Source organism: Didymosphaeria variabile (assembly GCF_027946475.1).
Source record: "Didymosphaeria variabile strain IMI 356815 chromosome Unknown scaffold_5, whole genome shotgun sequence".
Taxonomy (NCBI): Eukaryota; Fungi; Ascomycota; class Dothideomycetes; order Pleosporales; family Didymosphaeriaceae; genus Didymosphaeria; species Didymosphaeria variabile.
Genome location: NW_026611624.1, coordinates 2,237,270 through 2,264,745, shown reverse-complemented (window position 1 = coordinate 2,264,745; position 27,476 = coordinate 2,237,270). Strand labels below are relative to the sequence as shown.

The 27,476-nt window shown below is 51.9% G+C and overlaps 7 protein-coding genes across 7 annotated transcripts; 3 read left to right on the top strand and 4 right to left on the bottom strand.

The window, feature by feature from the left end:
* Nucleotides 1–414: 414 nt before the first annotated feature.
* N0V89_007225 (uncharacterized protein) lies at nt 415–7,197 on the bottom strand (the record flags this gene model as incomplete). The annotated part of the gene is made up of 7 exons (XM_056215990.1): nt 415–1,446; nt 2,222–3,644; nt 4,167–4,396; nt 4,458–5,130; nt 5,182–5,662; nt 5,796–6,527; nt 6,828–7,197. The coding sequence occupies 7 exons, from the start codon at nt 7,195–7,197 to the stop codon at nt 415–417; spliced, it is 4,941 nt and encodes a 1,646-aa protein (XP_056070237.1).
* Nucleotides 7,198–9,134: 1,937 nt separating this feature from the next.
* Nucleotides 9,135–10,181, top strand: N0V89_007224 (uncharacterized protein; the record flags this gene model as incomplete). Its single annotated transcript, XM_056215989.1, has 3 exons — nt 9,135–9,177; nt 9,225–9,796; nt 9,843–10,181. 3 exons carry the CDS (start codon nt 9,135–9,137, stop codon nt 10,179–10,181), a joined length of 954 nt encoding a protein of 317 aa, XP_056070236.1.
* A 1,535-nt stretch (nt 10,182–11,716) lies between these two features.
* dpp5_1 (Dipeptidyl-peptidase 5) lies at nt 11,717–14,111 on the top strand (the record flags this gene model as incomplete). The annotated part of the gene is made up of 4 exons (XM_056215988.1): nt 11,717–11,743; nt 11,942–12,183; nt 12,230–13,800; nt 13,891–14,111. 4 exons carry the CDS (start codon nt 11,717–11,719, stop codon nt 14,109–14,111), a joined length of 2,061 nt encoding a protein of 686 aa, XP_056070235.1.
* A 269-nt stretch (nt 14,112–14,380) lies between these two features.
* N0V89_007222 (uncharacterized protein) lies at nt 14,381–16,992 on the bottom strand (the record flags this gene model as incomplete). Its single annotated transcript, XM_056215987.1, has 2 exons — nt 14,381–16,072; nt 16,867–16,992. 2 exons carry the CDS (start codon nt 16,990–16,992, stop codon nt 14,381–14,383), a joined length of 1,818 nt encoding a protein of 605 aa, XP_056070234.1.
* Nucleotides 16,993–17,973: 981 nt separating this feature from the next.
* On the bottom strand, nt 17,974–21,463 carry N0V89_007221 (uncharacterized protein; the record flags this gene model as incomplete). Its single annotated transcript, XM_056215986.1, has 6 exons — nt 17,974–18,597; nt 18,682–18,731; nt 18,793–20,429; nt 20,482–20,867; nt 20,913–20,968; nt 21,025–21,463. 6 exons carry the CDS (start codon nt 21,461–21,463, stop codon nt 17,974–17,976), a joined length of 3,192 nt encoding a protein of 1,063 aa, XP_056070233.1.
* A 1,083-nt stretch (nt 21,464–22,546) lies between these two features.
* Nucleotides 22,547–23,101, bottom strand: N0V89_007220 (uncharacterized protein; the record flags this gene model as incomplete). The annotated part of the gene is made up of 2 exons (XM_056215985.1): nt 22,547–22,930; nt 22,988–23,101. The coding sequence occupies 2 exons, from the start codon at nt 23,099–23,101 to the stop codon at nt 22,547–22,549; spliced, it is 498 nt and encodes a 165-aa protein (XP_056070232.1).
* A 2,324-nt stretch (nt 23,102–25,425) lies between these two features.
* N0V89_007219 (uncharacterized protein) lies at nt 25,426–27,459 on the top strand (the record flags this gene model as incomplete). The annotated part of the gene is made up of 4 exons (XM_056215984.1): nt 25,426–26,011; nt 26,060–26,189; nt 26,309–26,744; nt 26,806–27,459. The coding sequence occupies 4 exons, from the start codon at nt 25,426–25,428 to the stop codon at nt 27,457–27,459; spliced, it is 1,806 nt and encodes a 601-aa protein (XP_056070231.1).
* Between the last annotated feature and the right edge of the window lie 17 nt (nt 27,460–27,476).

The following is a 27,476-nucleotide window of genomic DNA, read 5'->3' as shown; positions in this document are numbered from 1 at the left end:
TTCACCTTAGCACGTATGAAATCAAGTGAACGCACAAATAGCTCCTGTGGATTAGCGTTACGTTTCAAGGATGCACAGGAAGGTTACTTGAATTACAAAACAGTCTCTGAGCATGCCATGCAGACTCTGGTAGCCGTTCTGATAGAAACATTCAGAAGAAAATCCAAAGACATTGTGTACATCTCAAGAAGACTTCACTGATCAGATCTATCACGTTCATTTTCACATCTTGTTGCTTTTTCTTCATGTCATGTTATTGAAATGCTCATTGGAGCTACATATGCCACCACCATTATCGTATCGATGAACAAGGAATTTACCTTGAACAAAGCACACTCAACTGATGCAAAGCTACAGGGAAAAGAAAAAGAAATGCCAGCCTTGTCTCCGAAATGGCCGTACAAAACTTCGCGCCTAGCTACCGCCCCACTGTCCAGCACCTTCCCTATCCCTATCGCCGTAGATATCCCAAGGAGGCGACCTAGCAGTGGCATCGCGGTGCGAAGTATCCCGACCCTCGTCTCGAGATGCCGGCCTACCACGACCCCGAGAGGGATTTCGGTAGAAGTTTCGGGCGCGGCCTGTCGTGAAGAAACCGCCATCGTGCGAAATGTTATCTACATTGATGCTGCAGTTGTGGTAATGAGTACCTCCATAAGTGGTGATCTCCCTTGTGTTTTCGTGGTGAGAACGGTTGTCGTAGGCGTGGAATCGATCGGATCGGCGGACTTCGTTGGCTTGTGGTGACCGGGAGCGTCGCCTATCGTGTGGAGAGGGTCGGTAGCTGTCGTTAACTGGATATTGGCGATCACTGCCTTGGGAGGAGGGTGCCTGTGTGTGGGAAGGAGAGACCGGGCCTGCGGGCTCCGGCTGGCCAGGATCGTGATTGGGCACATCTGGCAATTGAAATGGTGTGCCTGGCAGGCTGTCGTTGCTGATGGCGTCATAGTCGTTCGCCGGTAAGTCGTAAGCTAACATCTCGCGACTTTGCCGGGCATATAGTAGGAAGTTTTCGAGGTCTTCCGTGAACGCTCCATGCTTGAGTAGAGCCTTCCGTAGATGGTCTGATACAAAGCGTTTAAGCCAATCTTTGCCTGTAGTCCGATGGCCATTGCATACGATTGCGTCGTCGCCGTGTTGATCATGAAAACCACCATTCCCATCCACGATCCAGTCGATTGCGTCGAAGTAGCTTTGGCCGTGCGGATGAGGACCAAGACGGCACATCTCTTCGGCTTTATCGTAGACTTTCATGGTGGTCCACATCCACAGGTTGAATTTCAAGCCTGAATTTGGCTGTTCCATCGCAAGGTCCGCCAGCTCGTCCTCCGCATCCGCCTCCCATTGCTGCCGTGGGGTCAGCGGATCTGCTATACAGAGCATAGCCCGACAGTGCGGACACTTGTCGCGAGTTTGTGAGATGCCCTTGACCTGCTTGACTAGGCACTCATGGTGAACAGGCTGATGGCAGCATGGGAACTGATCAAACCAGGCACGAGGAATACTAAGCGTACCCCAGTCCCAGCCGGGAAAGGCCTTCTCTGCGTCATCCCCATCACCATGGCAGAATACACAATGGTCTCCGTCTTTAGCAGCCACTGGAGAATTTGATACCCGCTCGAGAAACTCATCAGCGGTCGGGAGCTGCGGTTGATCGACGTCCATGATTCTTGGACCTGTGTCGTGACACGCGACTTCGATCTTCCCACAGCCAAGGGTTGTATGCTGAATCAAGTTGATCCGGGCTGTTGCGCGGGGTCTTGCTGATGGGTTTGACTTCGGGAAGTTATAGTGCTGAGCTTATGAGTGAGCAGTGGATCGTAAAATTGTACCATAATAACCTGAATTAGTGCACGTGAAGTGAAACTTTTGATTTGACGTTGTGAGTTCACGAAGTGGCACGGAAAAGCTTTGATGATTTTCCATTTTTCATTCTTTCCAAATTACAGTACAGAGCTAGTTCTACATGACTGGGGGTTGAAGACGCTTTCTAAAATACCCTTCAACGGGGGGGCAAAGGGCACTCTCTATCAAAGGGGTACATGACCGGCCCAAGCAACGCATCCAACTCCCCTCCAAGCTCCCTTCTCCACTGATGAAAGAAGCCAAAATGTCGAGAGTGGTCGATTGCTGGAATGAGACTTTGAAGGGGGGTGTTTCGGCTATGGATTGGGATGAAACTATTGTCAAAGAGTAGGTAGAAAGTTGGTGAAGGCTCCACTTCCCAGCAGCTTAGCTTCTTATGTGCCATGAAATGATCCCAGGGCTGGGATTCCACGTCGATTTTCGCTTGCTTCAACTCCTCTCTCCAAAATCTGAGTAGTTGAGGTGTAAGCGTGAGTAATACACCGAGAACAGTGCCTAACTGGACGCCAGATTCGCAGATGATGCGCTGAACACACGATAGAGTGTTTAGGTTGGGAAGACAGACATAGATACCTATGCATTTGCTAGGCGGTTGGGTGATGTGTGTCATACACAGCTTGTCGAGAATTGGAGCGGCGACGACATCTTTGGCAGCAAACAATGATTGGCAATACGGCACTTCGGGTTGGAGACGAATGCTGATCGTTGCATTGTGCCGCTGGAATCGATCTCCAAAGAGCGCTGCAAAATACGGATTGATCTCGACCTGGCTGAAATCAAGCCAAAGGAATGGCCCATTCATGACGTTATTCCTGGCTACAAAAGGGTGGGAGCTCAAGAAGAAATCTTTGTGGGCCTGCAGGGAACGATGCTTTGCTTGAGTGAGGCGGGCAGGAATGTAATTGCGAAAGCCCTCAGAGGTCTCTGTCTTTCCATCGAAGAGCTCCGCTGCTTGCATCTCATAACCTGCATGGCCGAGCTCATGTTCCGTAGGGTGAAGGTATGGCATTTGGTCGGCGATACTCCAATCGATGATTTCACCATAGTCCACAGGTGCAAGAGTAGGCAAATGTCTGAATACATCCCAAAGGGTCTGATCCACCACGCCGTACCATGTCTTGTTTACGAGGGAAGCGGCAAGCTGATCTGCTGGCGAGAGGTATTCGATCGTTGTTATGAGTAGCTCAAGAGGCATTTTGCGTATCGGACCTTCAGATTCAAAGACGCTTGGTGGGGCTTGCGGATTCGGGCCTGGGAATGGAAACTGGTGGAATTTGCGAATGCGCTCTGTCATTGTGTCCACGACGCGACTCTTCCACTCGAACACACCCTCCTGGGTAGCTGAGTATGGTAGCTCTTGTTCTCTCCTCGTTCCTGGCTTGTGATCTCGCTCCATTGCCCATGCAATTTCCTTCAGATGTTGCATGTGCGGCCCTATGGCACAGGACTTGACCTGTCCAGGGAAGTATTGCGACGCACACCACTCAGCCTCGCTAAGACCACTCGAAATGTCATAGTAGTCTCGCGGATCGTATAGTTTGTCCGAGTCGTAGTGGTTTTCGTTGTCGCTATTCACCATGTCCGAGTTTGTGGGCTGCGTGTCGTTGCTCTCTTGTTCGGCTTCATACTCTGTGTGGTTGGGTATGAGGTTCGTCATTTCCAGGTAACGTTTGAACGAGACCTCGGTAGGTCGTATGTACGATGCTATAAGTCGAAACTCCAACGCGATGTCGCGACGATAGGTGAGGATCGCAGTGTGGGAGAAGTGCGGAGTAGAACTGGTTGTGCGGTACACGGGAGTGTCAACAAACGCAACGGTGGCACACGAGCCGAATTCGGAGTGAACCACACAGTTAAGCCACGGCTACCCCACCCACAAGCAATAACCACACCGCAAGATCAGTAGGCCGAGGTGTCCCCATGCTCCAAGAGAGTCCATTTATACACTCTATTGCTGTATTCTACAAGAACACGCACTGGGTGCAGCTCCGCCCCAAGCTTGATCTGTAAGGCCGGAAAGTTCGATGATGTTGCCTTCGATGGTACACGGGATCATTCAACGTCATTGTCAAGTGTCTGTACACGTTTGAAGTCTTGAAATTGCTGACTCGAAGATTGACAGACGGTGCACAGGGATAAACATATCTTGCATCATCATCATCCAACGTTGCACTGTTCCAGAACCAATGCCGCCTCAAGCCCACCGCGCTCCACTCTCGTCTGCACCGTCACACCTTCAATGAAACTCCCCCATCCTCGGCCCAAAGTACTGCCCATCAGCCAATGTATGCCTCACGCACGGCGTATCCTCGCAACCCTGCGCAATAACATTATTACCCCACCAATCGATACTCACGTGCTGCATCTGCAAAGCAAAGAATATGACGATTGCTGCGATAGCAACGCCGGAAGAGAAGGCGGCCGAGAGGACGTAGTTGTACTTGGCCCAAAAGGCCGTGTGTCGTGTTTTCAGCCAGATGTGCGAGAAGTAAGATACGACGACGCCGGGCCAGAGATAGGACATGTTGTACTAGGAATGTCAGAGATGAGACTTTGACAGCATGCGTGGGGTGCTAGGAAACATAACTTACAGGGGCGTAGTAGATGCCGCCGTAGAAGACAGCAGGTGGGTGGACATCACGCAGCCACCTCTGGGTGGGGAAATATTTCCGTGCAAAGTACACAGCGAGCGGTACAACAACACCAATTGGGAACCCCACCAACAGTGCCGTATACATACCTCCGCTCCCAAACACTTTCTTCGGTCCCACGGTCCCCCATAGCACTGCCGCTGTGAAAAACTGATTGATAGCAGGGCATGTATAATGATCCTTCTGCGTAGCCGTACAAACACCCGGAATCTGTGTCATCTGAAAATTCAAAATGCTCACGGCCACAAAGCTTGCCACGAAGGTCGCAATCATCTGGCCCGCGAACGTGTGTCGCGGCGGTATCTTGGAGTAATGTGCGAGCTTGAGATCTTTGCTGAAGCGCAGGGTATGCGAGCATGTGACGTAGCCAAAGGCTTTGAAGTAGTTCATGCCGAGGGCATTGCCTTGATTCCAGGCGCCACCAATGAACTCGGCGAGAACGTTGAGCGTAATCTCGAAGCCGGTGATGGCGTTGACGATGCCGACGGGGACGACGAATACGAGGCAGAGGGCAATGCCGTAGAAGACGACGCCGGCGGAGGTGTAGGTCGGCCAGCCTAAGATAGCACTGAGGGAGACGCCGATGGAGGCTAGAAGGACAAGCAGGTACCACCTAACCCGAATCAGCCAGGATAACGCGAAATCGTGGGAGGATAATACGTACCATTCTGGACACTCTGGGTATTTGGTCATGAGGCGATTGTGCACGTCCGGGTGTAAGACGTTGCCTTGTCCGCTTCGAAAGAGGTTCTTCAAACCACTCCAGATCTCGTGACGGTGGTAGAGAATTGTCCAGGTAAGCACACATGTGTAGATGGCGAAGAAGTACAGGTACACACTCAGATACCCAGCACTCAAGAAAGGAGGTGAGTATGCCTCGTACTTCGCCGCATCAAAGATGCCTCGGTTATCGATCGCGCGACTGACGTTGTAGTAGTCCGTGAAGTGATCGAACACGCGCGGTGTGTTAATAGGCAAGTAGCCAGTGTTGTACGTGTTCGTGTACCAGAGGCCCAGGATGAGGAAAGCCCCAGTTACAATCCCAATGAATGCGTTCCACCAGAAGAAAAAGGGCAGTACAAGAGGCGATCGACCCGCGTCAAAGATGAGCACATTCCAATCAAATGTAGAAAGAGGGTTGACACCTAGGTCAGGGGGTTAGCAGTTGATATGTTGATTATCGGATAGGGTGTTGTAGGTCACTGCAGCGTACACTCTGTCGGTAGGATCATTACCAAGTGTATCTGTCTTTGCTCATGATAGTTGCCTTGAACTCACCTAGTCCGTTGTTCATTCCGGTGATAGTAGCCAAGTTGAGGTTGTCTGGCGCGATCCAAGATAGCCAACTGAAAAGGCTTAGAGCCTGGAAGATATAACCTGGGAACCAGAAATAAACGAACATGCCGAAGAAAGCTACCGTAAACAATCGGAGCCTTGTGGTATTGTAGATTCTCTTGAAAGGGCCTGGGACGGCGAGATCCGTTTCTGTATGGAACGATTGGTTCAACGCGATCGTGACTAGACTCGCAGGCCATACGCAGTGCACAGGGTACACTAGAAAGTGACGCGTCAAACCCGCGATTCCGTACCCGATAAAATTGGTGCCCAGAGTGATTAATATCTGGTAAGAGAAGTGTGAGGCGTATTTCTGGTTGAAATATTGCGGTAGGAATTGGGATAGGATGATATCGGTCGTGTATGGCGTGGTGAAGCCGACATTGGCCATGATCGTAATCAACATGTGCTCCTTTTTATTAAACTTCCCAGGATTCAGGTTGTGCGTCTTTCCAAAGAGCTTGAATTCCCAGGATGGCACACAGGCCTCCCATGCCTTGCCTGCTGGATAGGCGAGTAGTTGAGCGACGTTCGCTTCAAGGGTTATGGAGGGTTGGCGAATATAGAAAAGTTGATTGATGAGGACACCTGCTGATACGTAGATGATGCCAATCGTCCAAGCGCGTATGGTAGAGCAAGGCAGCGTAGGGTCGTCCGTGTTATCAACGACCTTCACTGTTGGTCAGTAATCGTCCGCGAGTCCGACGATTCTGGCCATTGAAGGGTATATGCCAGGCTCAAGTTGAGAATCTTGAAAGGTACGGCGTCTACTTACCGCTCGAACTTCTGGATATGGGCTATCATCTTGGATGAGGGCAGCCTCCACCCTCTGCCAAACCCGAAGGTACCAAATTAGTGTATGTCTTGGGCAGTAGGGATAGTACATAGCCTCGTGTCTTAGCTAAGCGATGGAAAGATTCTTCTCTTGTGAAGTGAACAGATAAAATGGTCTTTCCTTCGCTTGGCTGTAAGAACGTATCCGCTTTGCACCCGGGAGACTTGCCATCTCAGCAATGAGTGTCCTATAATTCTCCGGGTGATCGAAGACGTCGTCGTTCGCAACAAATTCCTTCATAGACTGTAGAACCTGGATCGGGAAATTTTGATCGTTCTCATGATTCTGGATAACATCGCGCAGAATATTCCGGGTTTCCTCCAGACTCAGCTCTTTTGCGGCTTCTTGAACATTCGCAAGATCGTCACCGGTAATGATGAGGTCATGTTCAACTTTCTGTATAACTTCGTCGGCGGCATACTCCGGTAGCTTTGGCAAAGCCTCCTTCGCCTTGAGCTGTGCCCCTGCTTCTTCTATCACCGGAGCTTTCTCATTGCCGTGATCAGCCATCGCGCTAACCTGACCTCGTGTGTAGGTTATATCCGGCGATAGTCGAGTCCTTAGGCACTTTCTAACCTTGTGTCACTTCCCCTGGGGCAAGCTAGAGTATCTGAAGGTGCAAAAAGCCCAAAGTAGTGATGCTGTGCCACAGAGGTGGGGTCATGCGGGCCAGAGTGTTCCGGACGGCGAAGATGCAACTCACCCTGCGTTAGCAAGCTTGAAGCTCTTTATGTCACACGTGCGATAGCTTGAGCTTGCCAATCAATGGGCATACCGCAAGTAGCGGCAGGAAAGGTCGTGGAACAGATAGCAACCTATCTCAGGCATGGGGACACGCTTTATATCAGCTGCTAGAACCGGTGCGCGAGAGATAGTGGGGCAAGTGCAATCAGAGCACTTCGATGTCGCGTCGGGAGGAGGGTGCAGGGTGTTGCTCAACCGTGCATACAAAGTACCCAGTTCGCGGGGATCATGCTCATTGGAGGTTATAAAGTCGTGCTCCGACGACGCTCGCGGTAACGACCAGGGTGCCAACGGCTTGCAGCGGTATTCAAAATCTGCGTATGCATCTGCAAAGATGCAATGCAAACGAACCGATCTTCGAGATTGTCAACACAAGACATTCGCACGCACTGCTACGAACTAGCACAGGTTCAGCCTCGAGTTGTTGTTCAGGTCTTGTAATGTTGGTGTCTCGACTTAGTGACACCAGTCGTACATTCGCGATGCCTGAAAAGGAAGCTATTTTGCCGGCAGACTAGGATCAACGGCACCTCAGTGCCAAATCCAGACGCACATGCAATATGCCCTCGCCATATCGCGATAAGCTTTGCCCGGGTCGATAAGCCTCTTGGTTATCTTGCTTGGATATGTTGCGCCGTTCGCCTTCGCTCGTCCACACCCACAAGCGAAATCCAATCGACAATCTGGATATCGTCCGGCACATTAGCGAGCTGCAGCGATCTCAGATACGCTCTGGGCCTTTGAACGCTCTGTCGTATGATTGGATCTCAAGTGCACCGCGCTTCCATAATTCCAAAGCGAGCCGAACTCGGGTTGTCAAAGGAAAACATTCATAGAAAGCATTCATAGAAAACCCATATTCGTAAAACCATCCACGCAAGTGAGCGGAGCGCGATCAATGACCACACTCAAGTCGCGAGGCGTGTGCCAATTACCCAAGGTGCACGATCAAACAGCGTCTTAAGGTGAGGATGTAGTCGCAAGCAAACGACTCGACTTTCGGGCTCGTCTTGAAAGGCTTGTGGAACGAAGTATACTTAAGCAATGTACACTCGGAGTGAAATGACGCGGAATAAGCGTCCGTGGTCGGAGTAGCCAAGGCCAGCCCGGCGCGTGTGGCGCCTGTCAGGGAACATGCGGGGAAGCGAGACAGCCTCATGGCGGTCCCACACAAATGTGCCAAAAGACATTGTCAGTACTGTACATAGCAAGACAGGACCCTGGGAATAATAGATGACGTTAAACCAGCGCTATGGCGGGTACTGCAACTGCGCTTACGGGAGATTGACGTTCCTGCATGAGTTTTGACGGATGTGGGCCTTGCCTGCCGCTGGAAGCTGGGGTTTTCCCATCCTCGCAAAGGAAACACCATCATCCTCTCACCACCTCACCTCTCATCGTTCCGCAGCAAGCGCGTACAAGCTTCAAACCGGCAAAGACGGCACTACGATGGTGTACGGCACCCCCACAATGGTCGGCGGCGGAGAGGCGCACACCGTTCACCTCGATCTAGCGGAGCGACCAGACGGCGCGTGATGACAGAAAAGAGCGGGGCGCTGGTAATTCCGGTGTGCAGCGCGTGCAGGAGCAGCAGCACTGTTTGACTCAGGCTCTCACTCCGTTACATGCCCTCTTTCTCTTCTCCTCCCCTTCTCCTCACCGCCTCCTAGCATGCGTCTTCTGCTGCTACACCGCGCGCCGACATGACAGAACGCCGCCTACCAGTCAAGCAACTGGTCATTCTGTGTGAGCAACCTCACCAATTGTCTTTGTAGAGAAATTAACCTTGACAGCAATATGTCGCTTCGCCGAGCCCATTGCCCTGACTTCCGTCTTCCCCTACATCCCCGAGATGATGGAGAGCTTCGGTGTACCAGAGAATGACATCGCGCGATGGGCTGGCTTCACCTCGGCCGTCTTCTCCATCGCGCAAGCGGTCACGGGCATACCATGGGGCGCCGCCTCCGACCGATTCGGTAGAAAGCCCATCATTCTCATCGGGTTGTTCAATACCATGGTCTGCATGCTTCTGTTCGGCTTCTCGACGTCGCTTCCAATGGCCATCACCGCTCGCGCGCTACAAGGACTGGGAAACGGGAACGTGGGCATATTGAGGACGACAGTGGCAGAGCTGTGTCCATGGAAGGAGCTACAACCCAGGGCGTTCAGTATCATGCCTCTGGTCTACACCATAGGCGCCATCTTCGGCCCAACGTTGGGCGGGGCTTTATCGAACCCTCTAAGAGTCGACCCACGTCAGCCTCACGGCGGCTCAATCTTCGAGAGATTCCCGTACAGCCCCCCGAATCTAGTCGCAGCGGCTTTGTTCACCCTCGGTATCATCACGGGGTGGCTATTCTTGAAGGTACCGATGACTCTAGTACGTTTGCTTATACGTCTAACTTGGAAAGGAATCTCTCGAAAAGCGGAAGCACGACCGTGATCTTGGCTTGATCGTTGGTAGCAAGATCACCGCTTTCGTTCGCAAAGGATTACACATATCTAAGAAGCAAAAGAAGATCCACACTGAACGGGAACCACTGCTGGGACAAGCGAAGGTGGCCAATGACGAAGAAGCTACTCCCAAGGGGACCAACGCAGCAGTGGACGAAGGGCCTCCAAGAATCCGCGACGTACTAACGTATCAGACCATCCTGAACCTGGTCGTATATACTTTGCTAGCTTTCTACACTCTTGCTTATGATCAGGTAACACGCACTGACCTAGTCCAGACCCCGTTTGTTCACTGACCAAACAACAGATCATCCCCGTTTTATTGCACCACCCAACAATGTCCATAGACGATCCTAAGGTCTCGCTTCCTTTCAAATTTTCCGGCGGCTTCGGCATCGACTCCAGGCGAATTGGAGTGATGTTCACCATATTTGCCATAACCTCCATGCTTACCCAATTTCTCCTGTTTCCTGTGCTAGCGCGCCGCTGGGGCGTACTCAATTGCCTCCGAATCTCGTTCTTGATTTTCCCAGTCATGTACTTCGTTACGCCATTCGTAACCCTGATTCCCGATCAAACAACAAAGGAAGTCGTTATGGTCATCATACTCATCGTTCGAGGTTTCGGGGGGCACTTTTGCGTTCCCGACGACGACCATTATGCTAACAAACAGTGCCACGAGTCTCCGCGTTCTGGGCACCCTGAATGGCTTTGCAACAAGCTTGTCGGCTTTTGGCCGCGCGATGGGCCCGTTGTTTACGGGAACACTCTTTACGTGGAGCTTGAAGAAGGGCTATATCATTATACCCTTTTGGACTCTATCGTTCATCTCGCTCCTGTCTTTCATACCTACACTCTGGCTGATAGAAGGAAAGGGCTTTGGTGATGACCCGGATTCGGACGCTGACAGTGTGGTTTCGGCCACTGCGCCCTCCGATTACATTGATCAGGTCCACGACGTGGACGCGCTTTCTGAATCGGAGTATGGCGAGCCGACGACTTTACTTTCGCACGCCAGCACAAGGGACAGTGAAGCAATCACTACGGACGACGAAGGGTATTCTGGAGATGAGACACCTGGAGACAGGCATCGTGGACGACGAGGTACGGCAAGCAGTATAGGAATGGACAGAGTTGCATCACGCAGGAGTGTGAGAAGAAGGAGCTCGATACCTGTGGGTATGGGCATCGGATTCAGAAGGCTGAGTTCAAATATCGGAAGTACAGGCATTGGCGCTGGAGGCGCAAGTTGGGGTGGGACTTGAGGCATGAGCACATAGGTAGATTTGTGGTTTCACTATATGACGATTGACGTCGTGCTAGATACCCAATCCAGCGGGGGAAAAAATGAGATGAGCAATACGATCGAGCAATTTAAGCTACCCTGAATAGCAAGGATGCATAACGTCCACCACACTGTTTCCGCCAAGCCTCCCATATCTATCGCCAGCACGCCAATCGTTCAAGTCAAACTTATCCCGGAAGGTGAAAACTCGCCTAACCGATCGCGCGTTCCTTACCTTCCTACACGACTAAGTAACCGCTGTTCGTAGGAAGCATATCACGAGCTCTATCCGCAATCTAACGTGCCGGTAGAGCACTTGTCAACAAAGCCCAGAATTATGTCTGGGCAGCGCACCCGAATCGGGCAGGTGATACCATCAAGCACGCCTTGGCATGGTATTGGCATCACGAATCCTGAACCTCCTGCATCTGGATTACCCGATAGCCAGGAACACACAAAACCACGTCATGGGTAGCTTGAGCTTCCTTCTGAGCTGCAGCTGCCCTGAGGTTTGCAAGAGTTGTATCGACCGTCAATCAAGTTACAATGGCTTTGTGGAAGGCTGCTTTGGGCGTGGGTCTACTTGTCCGGCAGGCGCATGCGTTCGATGTGAAGTATGTGCCTTGGTTCTTGTTGTTGAGTGAACAATGGTTAATTGTGTAGGGGCATGCTCGCTGCGCCGCGAAGAGGCAATGCGATTGTCAACCCTAGCGGAGTAAGAAAGACCACCCTTTATATCTTTTGTTTGCAGAAGACTGAACCGTCAAATAGGAATTAGCTCTCTTCTCCTCGACAAGCTACAACTGGACCGCCGGAAAGTCGTCGACTACATGGCATTTCCTGGACGTTGCCAGCGGAAACATCACCGACGCACCTATTGACGCTGATGTCTCGGAGGTCGTCTGGGTTGGTGCTACAAATACCAGTGTTTTGTACATCAATGGGACGAATGATGAGATTGCTGGTGGCGTGACGCTTTACACGGCCGATCTTGGAGAGGATGAGTTTGCACCGTGAGTTGGACCTATAAATTCTCGTTTGCAGGCTCACGCTCCGCAGGAAACTTGTCGCGTCCCTAAATGCGCCTTTCCAGGGCCTCAAGGCCGTTCAGACCGAGTCTGGCGATATCAACTTTGCAGTCAACGCCCTGGCATACAGCAACGGCTCGGCATACAACGAGGAGCTTGTTACTGCGCCGAAGAGCACTGGCCAGGTCTACAATGCTAACTTTATCCGCCACTGGGATACCTACATCACTGCAGAGCGATATGCTGTCTTCTCCGGCGTGCTTTCTTCCGGATACGGTGCACTTTCGCTTGAGGGCGACTTGAAGAACCTCCTCGTGGGCATCAACGCTTCAATCACTCGCCCGGAAACCCCAGTTCAGCCCTTCGGCGATGCAAGTGATTACGATATCTCGCCGGACGGCAGCACAGTTGCGTTCCTGACTAAGGCACCTGAACTTCCCAAGGCCAACTACACTGCAAGCTACATCTACGTCGTTCCACATGACGGATCCGAAGTCCCAGTCGCCATCAACGGCCCCGGAAGCTCTGCGCCCGCAACAGCTCAAGGTGCATCCCAGGGTCCCCGCTGGTCTCCAGATGGCAAGAAGCTCGCATATTCCCAGCAAGATGGCATCGCGTACGAGTCTGACCGCTTCAAGCTTTATGTTGCTACCATCGATGGACTGAACGCGGAAGTTACAGCCGTGGCCGAGGACTGGGATTCCAGTCCCTCAGGCTTATCCTGGAGTCATGATGGCAAAGACCTCTGGGTAGTCTCTGAGCTCTATGCTGCAAACCGTTTGTACATTGTACCTGCAGATTCAGACGCTTCCTTCACGCCCAAGAACATCACTGGTCCTTCGCCTAACCTCGCAGACTTTGCGCTCCTTCCTTCGGGTGAAGCACTCATCTCCGCATCCTCGACTTGGTCCTCCAAGATCTGGTACACTCAAGGCCCAGACAGCGAGCCCAACGTGCTCTTCAGCGCCCACGAAGTCGATCCCGAGCTCACGGGGCTCCTCCCCGATTCAACCACCAACTTCTGGTACACGGGTGGTGACGGCGAACAGATACAGACCTTCGTGTACTACCCCAGCAACTTCACCACCGACTCAAAGTGGCCTCTGGTCTTCATGATCCACGGCGGCCCCCAGTCCAGCCAAGGCGATACCTGGTCCACGCGCTGGAACCTGCGCCTCTGGGCGGAACAAGGTTTCGTCGTCGTCGTCCCGCAATTCACTGGCACACCCTCCTACGGCCAGAACTTCACCGACGCCATCACAAACAACTGGGCTGGAACACCCTACCGCGACTTCGAAGCTCTTTTCGCGCACATCGAGGAAAACATTGACTACATCGACACTGACCGCGCTATCGCTGCGGGCGCTTCCTTCGGTGCTTTCAGCATCAATTGGATCCAGGGGCATGAGCTGGGACGAAAGTTCAAAGCGCTAGTGAGCCATGATGGCAAGAGCAACCAGTTCGGCGCATATGCCACCGATGAGCTGTGGTTCATCCAGCACGATCAGAATGGCACGCTGTGGGATGACCGCGAGAACTACGCGAAGTGGGATCCGTTGACGCATGCGAAGAACTTTAGCACGCCGCAATTTATTGTGCATAGTAGGTCATGCCATTTTCTCTGCTCCGACCCTTTTACCTTTCCCTCTCCCTTTCGTTTCATCGCTTTGCAAGTGCTGACGTTGTGTGCAGATGACCTCGACTATCGCGTCGTACAATCCGACGGCGTGGCCCTGTTCAACATCCTCCAATCCCAAGGTGTCCCGTCCAGGTTCTTGCACTTCCCAGATGAGGGGCACTGGGTCACCGGTAGGGATAACAGTTTGGTGTGGCATACGCATATTTTCAACTGGATCAGGTATTGGGTTGGCTTGGACGAGGCATTGATTACAGAGGGGGTGATTGATCAATAGGTAGGATAGAGTGGAGAGATCTAAAATTTGATCCAAAAGTTATCGAAGATGAGTGGTGTGCTTGCATTTCATGCTGATCGTTATGTGTGTGAAACGAGTGATGTGAGTGAGTTGCAAGAGGGCGGTGTATGTTGTGGGCGTGTAAGTGTGCGCAAGGCAGTGAGAGCGGGTTGACGGGCGGGGGTTTAAGGTTCTCGCACACGACGGAACACGTTGATATATTGATTGATGATGAGATTTAGATGATATGTATACCCGAACATTGACTCTTAACCAAGCTTGATAGTCTCTACCTTCGCGCCCATCCGATCCCAGTAGCGTTTCGACACGGTCCCGAGCCCTCTTCTGTATGCGATACCGTTATTGGTTGTAATACATAGAACGTTATAGAATTCGCAATCCTTAATGTCAATCGATGCGCCAGAGCCATCGTCCTGCTCCAAATTTAAAGCAAGAGCAGAGAAGTGGCCGAAATATTCTTGATTGCGAGTATCTTGCTTATTCGCCAGTTCGCTCGCAGATATCGCAACTAAGTCACAGTGTTGACCTGAAAGCTTTGTTTCATGGCTTACACTGTGAAGCGTCACCGATCCGATGTATAGTTCGTCGTGCATGATTGCGAAGACTGAGCTTCCAGGAAACAGCATAGCTCCAAGAGATGCGGTTGCAGTGGGTGCAGTACACAGCAAGATGGAATCCAAGCCCGGGTCTACGACTTCCCACGTCGAGTCGATAGAAGGCAGTGGCATGGCGTACTGGAACCCCGTTTCGGCGTATCGGTCATTAACGAAGTAGTCACCTTCTGGATGAGTACGCCTCTCCCATCCGCATGGTATGCTTCGGTCTGGGTCATATCGCATCTTCTGGTATTCATAGAAACCATTCAAATGCTTGTTGCCAATGCCTTGCGAAGACAGGCCCCATACTGCTAACGGTCTTAAAGGTGCGATTATTGTCCATTCCGTGGATAGACCGGACCTGCGATACACGCCAGGGAAGAAGGGATACCACGATGACAGACACTCAAGTTGTCCCTTCCAACCCGTCCAAGACCAGCTTGGCTCGCCATTTCGTCGCTCCAATGACCCTCTTGGCTGCCATAGTAAAGCAATATCGAAGAAAAACAACGGAAGCCCCTTGTGGAGGCCACCCGGGAAAGTTGATGACATTACTTCGGTGGCACCAGCCAGGGCGCGAGATATGTCTTCCTCGTAAGTCAGGTTGCGGGATGCGAAGTTCTCGACGATCATTCCCCAACGCCCAAGTGAGGGATTGTGGGGTATGAGCGACATCATTCCCATGGGCACGCCAAGGTGAGGACGTTCACTCGGCCAAACGGTAGGTGCGCTTCCGAGTCCAGATGCCGAGTCGGCTTCATGTTCCATCCGCATGTGTCGACCGCAGATCCATGAAACCTCTTTGTTGAAGACCAACAACCTGCGCGAGAAAAGTGTCTCTTGGAACGTCCAACCTCTGGAAGCCCACCGAGAGAGCCACGGAAACCCGTTCCCTCCCTCGTGTTCGAAGTCGCGCTCAGACACATTGCATTCGCGCTGCTTTGAAGGCCCTCCTACCCCACGGATGCCATAGTCTGCATCATCGCCCTGGGAAGCAACGATAGTGAACTCAGCGCTAGCGTAGATACGAGCCATGGCTTTCAACATCTTGTCCATCTCTTCCTTCCCGGAGTCTTGGACAATACTCAGGCAGTCCACCCAGAGATACTGCTCACCAGATGCTTGCACAACATGCATGGCATCGCGGATGGTGTGCGGAAGTGCCGACTTGTAGGGTTCATTAAAGAGCGCCCCTTGCTGCTCAAGCTCATCAATGTTATCTTTTCCAGACTTTAGCGTCGCAACGTTGCCCCATACGTACGAGAGAGCAACAAACTTTGTCGCAATCGGTAGCGTCACCAAGTTTCCTGAGACGACATCGACTAGGAGAAGACTTCCGAGCTGCTGCGCTAGTGCTTGAAAATGGCCATCATTGCAGCAATCGCCATGAGTAGCTTGGCATTCTGCGCGCCATTTCCGGAGTTTTCTGAAGTCAAACATTGCAGATACGCTGGCTGGTATGGTGATGATGAAATTGGAAGGGCATTCGCAACGCAGCCCAGACTTGATGCAATTTTTGCCTTTGTTCATGAGCATGAGATGAGAGTTGTTCTATGATTGGAAACTTACATTGGGGTGTTTCTTCACCACACTTGATACGACGTCGCTTGCAGTCGTGACATCCTCGACGAGACTTGGTCCGCCCGGTTCTTCGACGTGTTTCCGACTTTGCCGGACGCGTTATTCCGTCCTGCAAGGCTTCAAGGTCAGATGAAATAGCTGCGTTACTTTTTGAAGGACCAAAGGAGAGTCCAGCTGTTTTGCGTGGGTAAATTGGCTCGTTCAGTTGGGTCGGCGTGCTTGAAGCTTGCAATTGGGCAGTGTTGTGTTGTTCCAGTAGACGCATCCGTCGAACAGCTGTAATGGGTTAATTGCATGCCTAACATGTAGAAAACGGCGTTTCAAGTACCCGTGGACAGTTCTTCGCTTCGCTGGTGGAGTCCTAGAAGCTTCACAAACTCTTCTTTGCGTTCATCAGCCAGTCTCCTGAGTCTGTTCTTTTCCACTACATCCAAACTTGAACTTTCATATCCTCTTCGTAAAGCGACTTTTATCTCTGCAGTTCATGAGCTCTTCAGCTCCTCAATGACGTAGTTATTGGGTGGCTAACGTTCAACGACTCCCGTTTGTGTGCTTACCTCCTCCTGCAGATTTCGTAATTCATCTTCGAGACCTTGCGAAGGGATGGCGTCGGGCAGTGTCTCAGAAGCAACTTCGCGCTTCGTTTGATCCTCCTCTATTTTCTCGTCCGTACAGGACGCCATCTTGGTATAGGGTAACGTTCTCTCCTCGCTTTGGGTTTGTTTTCCTTATTAGCTGACGTGCCATGTCGTGGCTGAACGTATAGGAAGCCACAAACACGGGCCCGCACGAGACAGACTCCGTAATGCAAGGTTCTTGCGAGCACCCTATGCAGACAACCGGCCGTGCATCGAGGCGGGACGGACAACGCAAGCGGAGCTGCAAAAAGAGAAGCTGCTGCCTGACGGCACAGCCCCAGCCACCGCGCACCGCAGCTCATTGGCTGCACGCATCTACTCTGGTCAACCCCGCTTTCGCCTTGCAGCAACGACAACTCGATCAATAAATACAGGCCTGTCCAGGAAATCAAACTGGGGGTTGACCCTCAGCCTCGATTCGTTATTGCCTGCGATGTTCATCTTGCTCTAGCTCTCGCTGCATTGGGAAGCTTGGCACATTTGCGTTAGTAACATCACTAGGTCGTCCTTCTTGTCAGCCTCAGCTGAAACTCGTACATAGAGGCTTACCAGCTGGCACATGACTCAATATACACATGGGTGATGACGTCGGCGGGGCGGTCGTGAGGTTACAATCAAAGGCCGCCGACGTTTAGTTGGGCTCTCCAGAGCGGTAGAGCCGCATGAACAAGGTCGAAGGAATCAACCCATGGGTCATGCAAGCATCCATAGTACGTAGTAGCCATGATGCCAGTTTGTTCCAACCTGGGGTAATACTGTTTCATTTTCAGGATGCGTTACGAAAGGAACAATATGCGCTCTCTTCACCCCTGCCATCACTCTCCGTCACTCTCTTCTACCTCTGCGCTTTTATGACACCCAGCAAACAGACCTCGCCAGCTCTTGTACCTCCGCTGCCCCACTATTGTCTTCATCGGCCGTTGGGTCCATCTCTGTAGCTTCATCAGCAACCAAGGGTTCTGCAATTGGTGCGACCGCCGTGTCTACCCTTGAAGGCCCAAGGTACTCGGGAAGGTACGATTCTTCCTACTCATCGTAGTGTAGCGTCAGGCTCGTCGGGACCGCCGCTTCCCTCGAGCTAGCGTCCAGATACTTTTTGATCTTGAGTCCAGCGATTTTGTGCTCAACGGTAGTGAAAACGCCCTGCTTGCCAGGTGCGCGCCGCACGTTCTTCAACTTAAACACTTCTCTTAGCGTCGCAGCGAGCGATGCGCCCACAAGTTGTTGCCCAAAGCAATAGTGCAGACCATGGCCGAAGAGCGTGTAGTTTTTGAGAGGCCGATGCGGGTTGATCTTCTCTGGATCCGGGAATGCAATCGGATCCATGGCAGCCATTGAAGTTGCGATCAGGACTGTACGACCGGCTGGGATCGAGATGGGTCCACGAGCGCCGTCAACGATCGTAACGTCGCGAGTAGTCACACGTGGAAGACCGGGTACGGAGTTTGCGTGTCGCATGCCTTCGAAGACAAAACCCTGAAGCTCCTTCTCGGAAGCTGCGTCGTTCATGTATGCCAACTGGGTGATGCGTTTCTTGTATTCCTCGTACTCGGGGCGGAGATACAGATCAATGAGAAGCGATGCTTGTTGTGTGAGATTGCCGACAATAGGGGTACTGATACCGATACAGTCGGTGACAAGTTCTTCAATCTAGTAGAAGTTTCAGTTCGCTGTGCTACGCCAAATCAAGCAATAGAGGAGCTCACAGTACTCAGACTGTGACTAATGACTTACCGGTAGTTTAGTGTCTCTCAGACCGTGATAGAGACGATCCGCATCCGGACCTGTTTGTTGTCAGATTTCCTGCGAGTCCGACACACTACAGCTCATCCTACGAAGACTCACCGACATCGAGGGCGCTACCGTTAGCAAGCCAGTCGACAAAATGTTCTACGGCCCCTGACTGCGTCTTGAGGTGGGTTTCAAAGATCTTCCGCAAGGGCTCGGCGGCTTTTACGGCGGCTTCTCGCAGTTTCCACTCTTCTGCGGGAATGATGTTGAAGCTTTGGTAGATGAAGAGAGTGAGATAGATGGTGAATGTATCGTAGATGGACAAAACCCCTCGTGGCTGCTCTGCGGTCTTCAATGGAAGAGCGAAGCGTTCCGCAAGCCAGAGAATAGGTGCGATATTTGTCACATCTCGAACAATGTCGATGGATTTGCGACCCTTGACCGCCACGAGCGAGTTTTCTTGGATCAGCTTCTGCACGTTTGAAACGAAGAAATCAGTCACATGCTTTTCGAAATCTTCCTCGAAGATCAACTTGTGTAAGCTCTTTGACCGCGAATCGTGGCGTTTGGGGTCATCCCACCCGATCATGAATTCATTTCCGCCGGTGATATTGCGAATGGCTGTCTGATACATTGTGCGGAAGGTAGCACGATCCTCGAAGGCCTTCTTGCAGCCTTCATTCGTCTGCAGGCTGAAGATCACACGATCGCTCGGAGGCCGACTCAGTTCGTACAGGTGAAGAACATCGTTTCCTTTGAGAATTTCCCGAGCAGCGTCTGGCGTATAGAATGGTAGGAGCGCATATGACGACGTGCCCGAGAATGCTCCTGGCAGACCATTGAGTATCAGCTTAGGAAGCACCCCACCATACGAACCTGCCGCGGGCTCTTGAAGCTTTGCGGCACCCCAATGAGTTAACGTAGTGCTGTTAAAATCGTAACTCAGGAAACGGTCACCTCGAACTAGGGAGACAGCATCGTCAAGTATACCCCGGCCTGTCGTCTGCCCAGGACATACGCCGCTGCCCGGCATGAAAGGTTTGGTACATTCTGCCATGAGTCCAGGGTATAATTCCATATTTTCGATGTCACCATACAGGAGCTCAGCTGCTCGAGCAACCGTTGTGTCGGGATTCCAGTCCTCGAAGGTCTCGTACGGTTTCAGGTTCAAATAGCGGCGGAATTCATTCAATGTGCACACATTGAAGACGTCTCGCGCCTGCAGCTGACCCATGATATCCACAATTTTGAGGCTTTGAGGGGTGCCACGAGCGCCGAACGCATGCGCGGGTTCCTCGATGCAGTGCTTGATGAGGTCTGCAAGCTGCCGATCGTCAAATCGTCCATCAGGTCCGCGTTGGAGACCTCCAAACGTCCATTCCCTCGGTTCCTGCCGTCTGAACCTTGACCCGTACTTTTTCATCATCTCCTTGTACATATCGACAGTGACCTCCTGGATTGAGTTGATGTCAGGGAAGGCATCTCTGATAATGTCTTCCATCCATTGGTCGTCCGCTGCACTCAGAGCGGCGTGCCAATGATAGAGAACAGCAAACTCAACGGACACAAGATTGCCTGTGCCACGTTCGACTCGTTTACCACGCTCTCTTATTTCTTTACCCAGATCCAGAGACCACTCGGAATTTGCGCGCGGAGTGTTCAAGATGGACGCGACATAATCGCGGAGCACAACGGAGGCGAAAAAGCCGACGTTGATGTTCCGTGTCAATTGGAAAATGTCCTCGTCTTGCCTGCAGCACTAGATCAGAGTCCCATCTCTGCTATTGTTTTGGCGCTACCTACCATTTCTTCCCTTCTTCATCGAGCCTATCCCACGGCTTGTACTTTCCGCATTCATTGATCGTAAAGAGATTCTCGGCTATGTGATTGTGATTGCGGGAGAATAACAGGAGCACAGCGACAACGCCGGGTGGCATCATCATGATGCGATCGGAGGCGATGGAATCAGGATATATAAGTCCATTGTCGTAGGTACGCACGTACTTTTGCTCTTTCTCGGTGTTTCCGTACAGGGTGCCCAGGTCCACGTAGCTTGACGTTTCATTGATCCATGGATCCGACCTCGAAGTTTGGAAGCACTCGTGTATGACGACAGTTGCGAAGGAGAAGAATAGACGGTTCAAGCCGGATGGGTGTTTCTGAAAAGGGCCTTCACGTTTGAGTAGAGCCTGTTGATCAGTCTAGGCGTCGGAAACGGAGAATCTAGATCTTACCTCATACACATCCTCGACGTTTGGCAAGTTGGGTCCTTTGGGCTTTAGCGGCGGTACTGAAGGCAGAGTAAGTAATGGCATAACTCTTTCCAATCCAAACATGACGATTTACCATTGCGTGCGTATGGTGACCCAGCTTTCCCCAACTCTGGGTCCCAGGGACTATTTCCACCTCCATCATGGCGACGATATCGGGCGGTGGGTCCCGCGACAGTTGGCGGCGGATGAGGCAGGTCCTGCCAGAGCATTGTAATGAAGCCATCGGAAATCTTCTCGCTGAGGCTACTGTTCAATGGCATACCCTGCAGCATGGAGACGCCGTGCTCCAGCAAAAGCTCCTTGTCGTCAATTGGGTCTCCGCTGCCCAGCTGCGGGATGGCTTCGACCATGGTTTTGGCATTCTGAAGGCCCAAGTTTGCAAGGTCATGTCCGATGCTAGTCTTAATGTTACCGTTGGCGTGACCGTTGGCGGCTTCTGTGGGGCGTGCGTCGGCCGGCCGAGTTGGTTTCTTCCTGAGGGTGCCGAAAAGCGACTTAAACTGGTTTGGCATCTTGAGGCGGTGTCGGACTCAAGGGAGGTATAGGGTAGGGAAAGGGGATAGAAACCGGATGTATAGAGACTTCAACAAGAATGTGAAGAGAAGGAGACGGAACTGAAGATGAGGTGCGGAACTAAGAGGGTTGTGGAAGGCAGCACAGAAACGAGGTAGGAACGAGCACGGTGAGGCAACACTGGGATTGGAATCGGAAGTCATTGTGGTACCGTCTGCAGATTCGTCGGCGAACAGACAAAACATCATGAAGCGAGCGCCATACAAAGAGCACAGTGATACTAGGGGCGCTGTCAGGCGTAATGCGAGTTGAGGAGGTGTGGGAGCTTGTCCAATCAAGGCTTTCTTCCCATCGCACAGCACGCGCAGGAGCGAAGGACGGCAGCCATGGCGGTAGGGTGTGTGACGATTGACGAGTGCAGTCAATAGGAGGCGTGCGCCAGCGATGCAGTGCACCATCACTTGATGTTCGATTAGGGGCTTCAGCTGAAGGTGGGAAGAGATATTGACTCGTCGCGTATCTAAACCAGGTCGGGAAGCGCCGGAGCCGATCCGCGCACGGACTTCTCCACAGAGTGCGCCAATCCTTCCCGCTGCCACCGCACTACGCAAATGCACACTACCTACTTTCCTCCTTCGATTCCGTGGTGTCAATGCCGAGTATGAGGTCGCTGCCTGACTCTGTTCCCCAGGCTCGGATACCTACTCAAAGAAGAATGACCACGTCACCCATTGGAAGCCACCATGCGTTACGTGTGTTTCCAATCGCGAGCTACCAAGAACGGGGTGATCTCGGATTATGCAGCTCCACACGCTGTGCGCCGAGCTGAGTTACATGTCAATCGCCCAGCTAGGAAATTCCAATCGAGCCACTACATACTCGACTGACGATCAGCACTCACACATCCGAACTGCATTGGGCCCGGGACATGTTGCTCGCACATGCAATCGTCACCCGAATAGAGTTTCAGTATGACTATCTTCCATTATTGATAATTGCTTTTTTTTTCACCACTTCGACCACTGAAAGTCATACGTCCGCGGCACAATGTGCTGGAGATGTTCTTGCAATACCCCGCTTCATCAGTCTTGCAAGTGCAGCCACTTTCTCATCTTCGCACGAAACCCAACCTTCTGGTCCTTCCTCGGATCCTCAGCGATGCTCTCCAGTGATCTGTTGTCGAATTTTGAATACTCTCGGACCCTTCCGTATGGATACTGCACCTCTGGTATCCATATCGCTGCTATCAGCGCTCCCATGAGCATGACAGGTACGAGGAAAAGTAGCAGACCGGCCAGTGGCTTCTTATCCGTTCCACCAGCTCTTATTCTCTTTATAGCGATCTGCACGAGAATGGCACCAAGCTTCCCGCTGGCGGCTGCGATCCCGTAGCAGGTCCCTCTATTCTTGGTCTCGAATAGCTCAGCGGGAAGCATGAAAGTTATCGTGTTGGGTCCTAGATTCATCTACAGCAACGAACGGTCAGCAAGCACATTACGAGTCTTTACTCTGATTCGACTTACAAGAAACAACGAGATGGCGTAAAAGACCACCGTGACATCGTGATCGCTGGTCTCGTAGACATCGAATAGGCTGCCCCCGAGGATAGCGAAGACGATGGCTAGGACTACGAACATGAGTGCCATGAAGCGCACTCGGGGGACACGATTGACCAGGCAAAGGATAACAATACAACCAAGCACCGATGCAGGTCCCGTTGTCCAAAGTGCGCGTACGAAATTCCCCTCAAGAACCATGAAAATTGGCTGTGTCTCATTGTGAGGCAAGGAATTGCTGTTCCAGTCTAGCGGATGTTTCGCTTCGTTCGAACCTTCGTCTACCGCTGCATCTGCGCGCCATATCTTACTGATAAGCTGTGGTTGGTCCAACCCAAGACCGTAATACGCGACATCAAGCAAGAACCAGCATGACGATGTTGCCTGCAGTCACAAGTACGGGATCAGCTTGAGTTCAGACACTGGGAGTTGGTACGCGTTGTACAAATCTGATAGTACCCGCACTTCGTACCTCGGCATACGCACCATCAGTATGGATCCCTGCGGACCTCTTGCGAATTGTGCGAAGGCTTTCCAAACCCTTTTGCACCAGGCCAAAAATGTTTCCCTTTCCCTGGGCGAAGCGTTGTCGCCTGAATTTCCGGAATGCTGACCCGTGGTCTGCGCCCTAACGTTTCCCTGCATACTCTGCCTAGTGCTGGCGCGAGTTGGCCCATTGACATCATGCGAAGGACCAATACGCTGGCGGGTCTCTCCTCGGGCAGCAGCTGTGCCATCGGTTTGCCGCATAGCTGTCGATGAACCGCGAGCAGCTACATTCCTCATTGAAGTTTGATATACCTCTGCGGTTCCTTCAAGAACACCCTGTCCGTCGCGTTCGAGCAAGAGATATCGAGGGGTTTCTGGAATAGTCAAACGTCCTAGGATGGCGAGGATTGCTGGTGCCGCTCCAACTCCAATCACCAATCGCCATACTGCATCCACAATCGGCGCAGCCTTATCACGATCGGTATCTGAAGGTTCGAGTGGAGGATTATGACGAGCGCTTATACCTCTTAATGCCCCAAGTCCAACGCCTTGCGCAGTGATTTGCGCAAGGGGCTGCATCAAGAACACGGCTGCCAACATACGACCACGGTGGTTTGTCGAAGACCATTCTGATGCAATCAAAGCCGACAAAGGGTATTCTGCTCCTACCCCGATTCCTAAGAGTGTACGCCAGAAGATGATCCAGGGGAAAATACTCATCGAACTATTATCGTAACCCGCCGACGCTTGGGTTAGGCCCAAGGTGGCACAGATCACAATGACCAGCTCAACCCCGTACAGACGTTTGCGCCCAAAATTGTCTGCTAGGTATCCGAAGAGCACCATGCCTGTGCATGTGCCCACGAGCGTAGCGATATTGATTCCGAGGCTGCGGGTGCCGTCCGTCCACTCTGGCCAGTACAAATAAGCAAGCGCTGGCACGACAACGTTGGTGGAAAAGATCGTGTACGCTGGAAAGATGCCTTCGTTAGAGAAGTCCAACGGGGTGAGTAGACCAATTACCTCCAGTAAAGAATCCAGAGGCAGCAACAAAGAGGATGCGTTTGCTGAGTTTTCCACCTTCAACCGTCCCAAGGACGAGATCCTGAATCTCATCGAAGTCACGTCTTCCTGTGTTCCACGGCGCATAGGCTTCGGAATTATCCATACGACCCCATACTTTCTGGAGTCGCCCAAAGAAACTCATCGTTGCAGCTGCACGGGGCCGTTCGATTCAGAGACGCGCAAAGCAGTGTCATTTCGAGCGCACAGCAGGAATGGCAGATTCGAAGTGCACACATTTGCGACGAGGCTGAAGGCTGCACAATACGAGCTTCGGCTGAGACGTGCTTATGCCTCAACTTTGGGTTATGGGCAAAGTCGATGGAGCACGTGGGGTTTCCAGCATCATGATTGGCGTTCGGTTGCCATTGGATCTCGACGTAGCCGCGCAGCTACGATTAATGAAATACCCAAAACCAGGCAGATGCAGGCCTCCTAGACTACGGATAGTTTGAACTTATTCTTTGTTGCGCAACCGGGCATGCACACGCGACAGTTCCAAGATCATGCCACCGTCAAACGATCGACATGTAACATCCCTGGTACCACCCGGCCTGCAAGTACCCACTAAGACAAGGGTCCCGTGCGTTGCACATTGCTGACTGCTGAGGACTAGCGATTTGATCGTTCATGACAGACTGAGCTCAAGCTACCGACTCTACGCTTTCGCGGTTCATGAGCAACAGCACGAGCGCGTTGTTCGCTGGTACGATGAAACAGGCACGCTCACAGCAGAGCATTTGAGTGAGCATTCTCTCTGTGTCACATATGTACACTAACAATCTGGTACAGTCTCTAGGGGGAGGATTCCTTATACAAAGACCAGGCTTGGGCATGAGGTAACGTATCGAGATATGAGGACTGCGAGCTCAGCGATACCTCATGACTTTGTCCTCGGTACCGCTCCGCATCTTGTGCATCAATTTACGCCCTACTATTACTTTGAAAACGAGCAGCAGAGCGTTCGGTTTCAGTGTGCTGCCCGCCAAAAGCAGTTATTGCAAACATTTGAGACTCACCGTATCAAAACACACGATGACGAAATCTCACATGGTCAACAGCTGAAAGTGTGGCAAAAACCAGGAGAATTGACAATTTCGATCACCTTCTTTGTGCACAAGGGCGAAGTCGAACCGAAACAACACTATGAACTCGAGCTGAAGTGGTTCAAGCAGGACATAAAGCGGAGCGGAGACAAGGGATTGATTATGACGTTCTACACGCGCAAAGATGAACGTCGGGGATCAAGCGACAATGCAGGCATTATAAGGAACATGTTCCAGCGTAGACCTTCGGAGAATCGTCGTATCTCAATACATTCAAGGTCATCATCGAACTCGTCCAATCATCGAGCTCTTCCTGATGGGAATAGGATGGTCACGCCGCACAAGGCCTTCTCGGATTGGAGATCTCTCTTGGTGGAATTTGAGCGTGAAATCGGTGAGCATGAAATATTTTCTACACTCTTCTGATGCTAATCTGTTGCAGACGTCGAACAGTTCCTAGCTGTCTGTCACGATCCAGGGAGGGCTCCAGAACCTCGTGTTCCGGAATCGCATTGGAAAGTCAGTCACGGTTTCGAGGAGACCGTGCACTTCTTGAAGCCTGTATCAGGCTCGTACATCTCCACTCGCACGCCTCTTCGGGAGCCACGAAATACGTCAGGCGAAGAAGGCCAGGCAACGTAGGAACTCTCCTCTTGACGCAACGACAAGTCCGCTGCTAACTTTGAAGCAGGTTTAAAGCTGGCCAATGGTTCACCGGCTTGCACAGTCTGAGAAAACGTTACTTTCCGCATGGCCTCGATGACGCGGTGCGAGTTAACATCGCCGTCTTGGACACCGGTATCGACAATACCAACCCCGACATAACGGAGATGTGGGGGAAGCGAGCGCCACCCACCAGAAGATATCGCAACTTCCTGAACGATGCTTCCGTTGCCGGTCAGCTAGGGATAGAGCCCTGGACAAAATCCAAGGTGGATGAGCTCGTCGGACAGCTGCGACAGCGTCATAGAGACTTGCCGCAGGATGATACTGGCCATGGCACTCATGTGGCAGGCATCATCATGCAATTGTACCCAGAGGCTAATCTGTTCATTGGCAGAGTCATTGAGGAAAACGTTGTTAGGGAGGAAGAAGCGACGCGGGCAGCTGCTAGGAGGCTCGCACTGGTAAGTCTTGACGGTGCAGATGAAAAGCTCTGTTCGTTGCGACCGCGCTGATCCAGCTTAGGCCATATTATTCTCTGCCGAAGTGTGGAAGGTCAAGATCATATCATTGTCCATAGGCTTCCGCAAAGCCTTCTTAAGGGACGACGAAAAGGCTATTGTCCGAAATGCTCTCAAATATGTCATGGACACCCACCCGGGAGTGATCGTCTTCGCCGCCGCATCCAATGAGGGAAACAGAGACAGGATCCTCTTCCCGGCGAGTGAGGATAGGGTGTTCTGCGTAAACTCCTCTAACGGCGACGGTAAAGCCTCTGAATTCAACCCACCGCACCAAGAACGCCACGAGAACTTCAGCATCTTGGGTGAGGGCGTAAGTTCAACTTGTCTTCAGCACAACAACACAGGCACAGGTGGCAGGTTGATAGCTTCGTGGGCAGTCCGAAGTGGAACGTCAGTCGCCACACCAATAGCAGCGTCGGTCGCAGCCATCATCCTCCATTTCGGACGTCAGTGGGCACCGGATAACCACAAAAATCTCGAAACCCGTCGTGGAATCAAGCGAGTACTAGAAAGCATGGCGCCTCTTGAAAATCGAGATGGGTTTTACGATATTGTCCCGTGGATGAGTGGGGTGTTCGTAGAGAACAACGACTTTCGGGACCCAAACGAGTCCATTGCAACGGCAACGGAAAGGCTAAGGGATGTATTAGACTAAAGGAACAACAACACGAC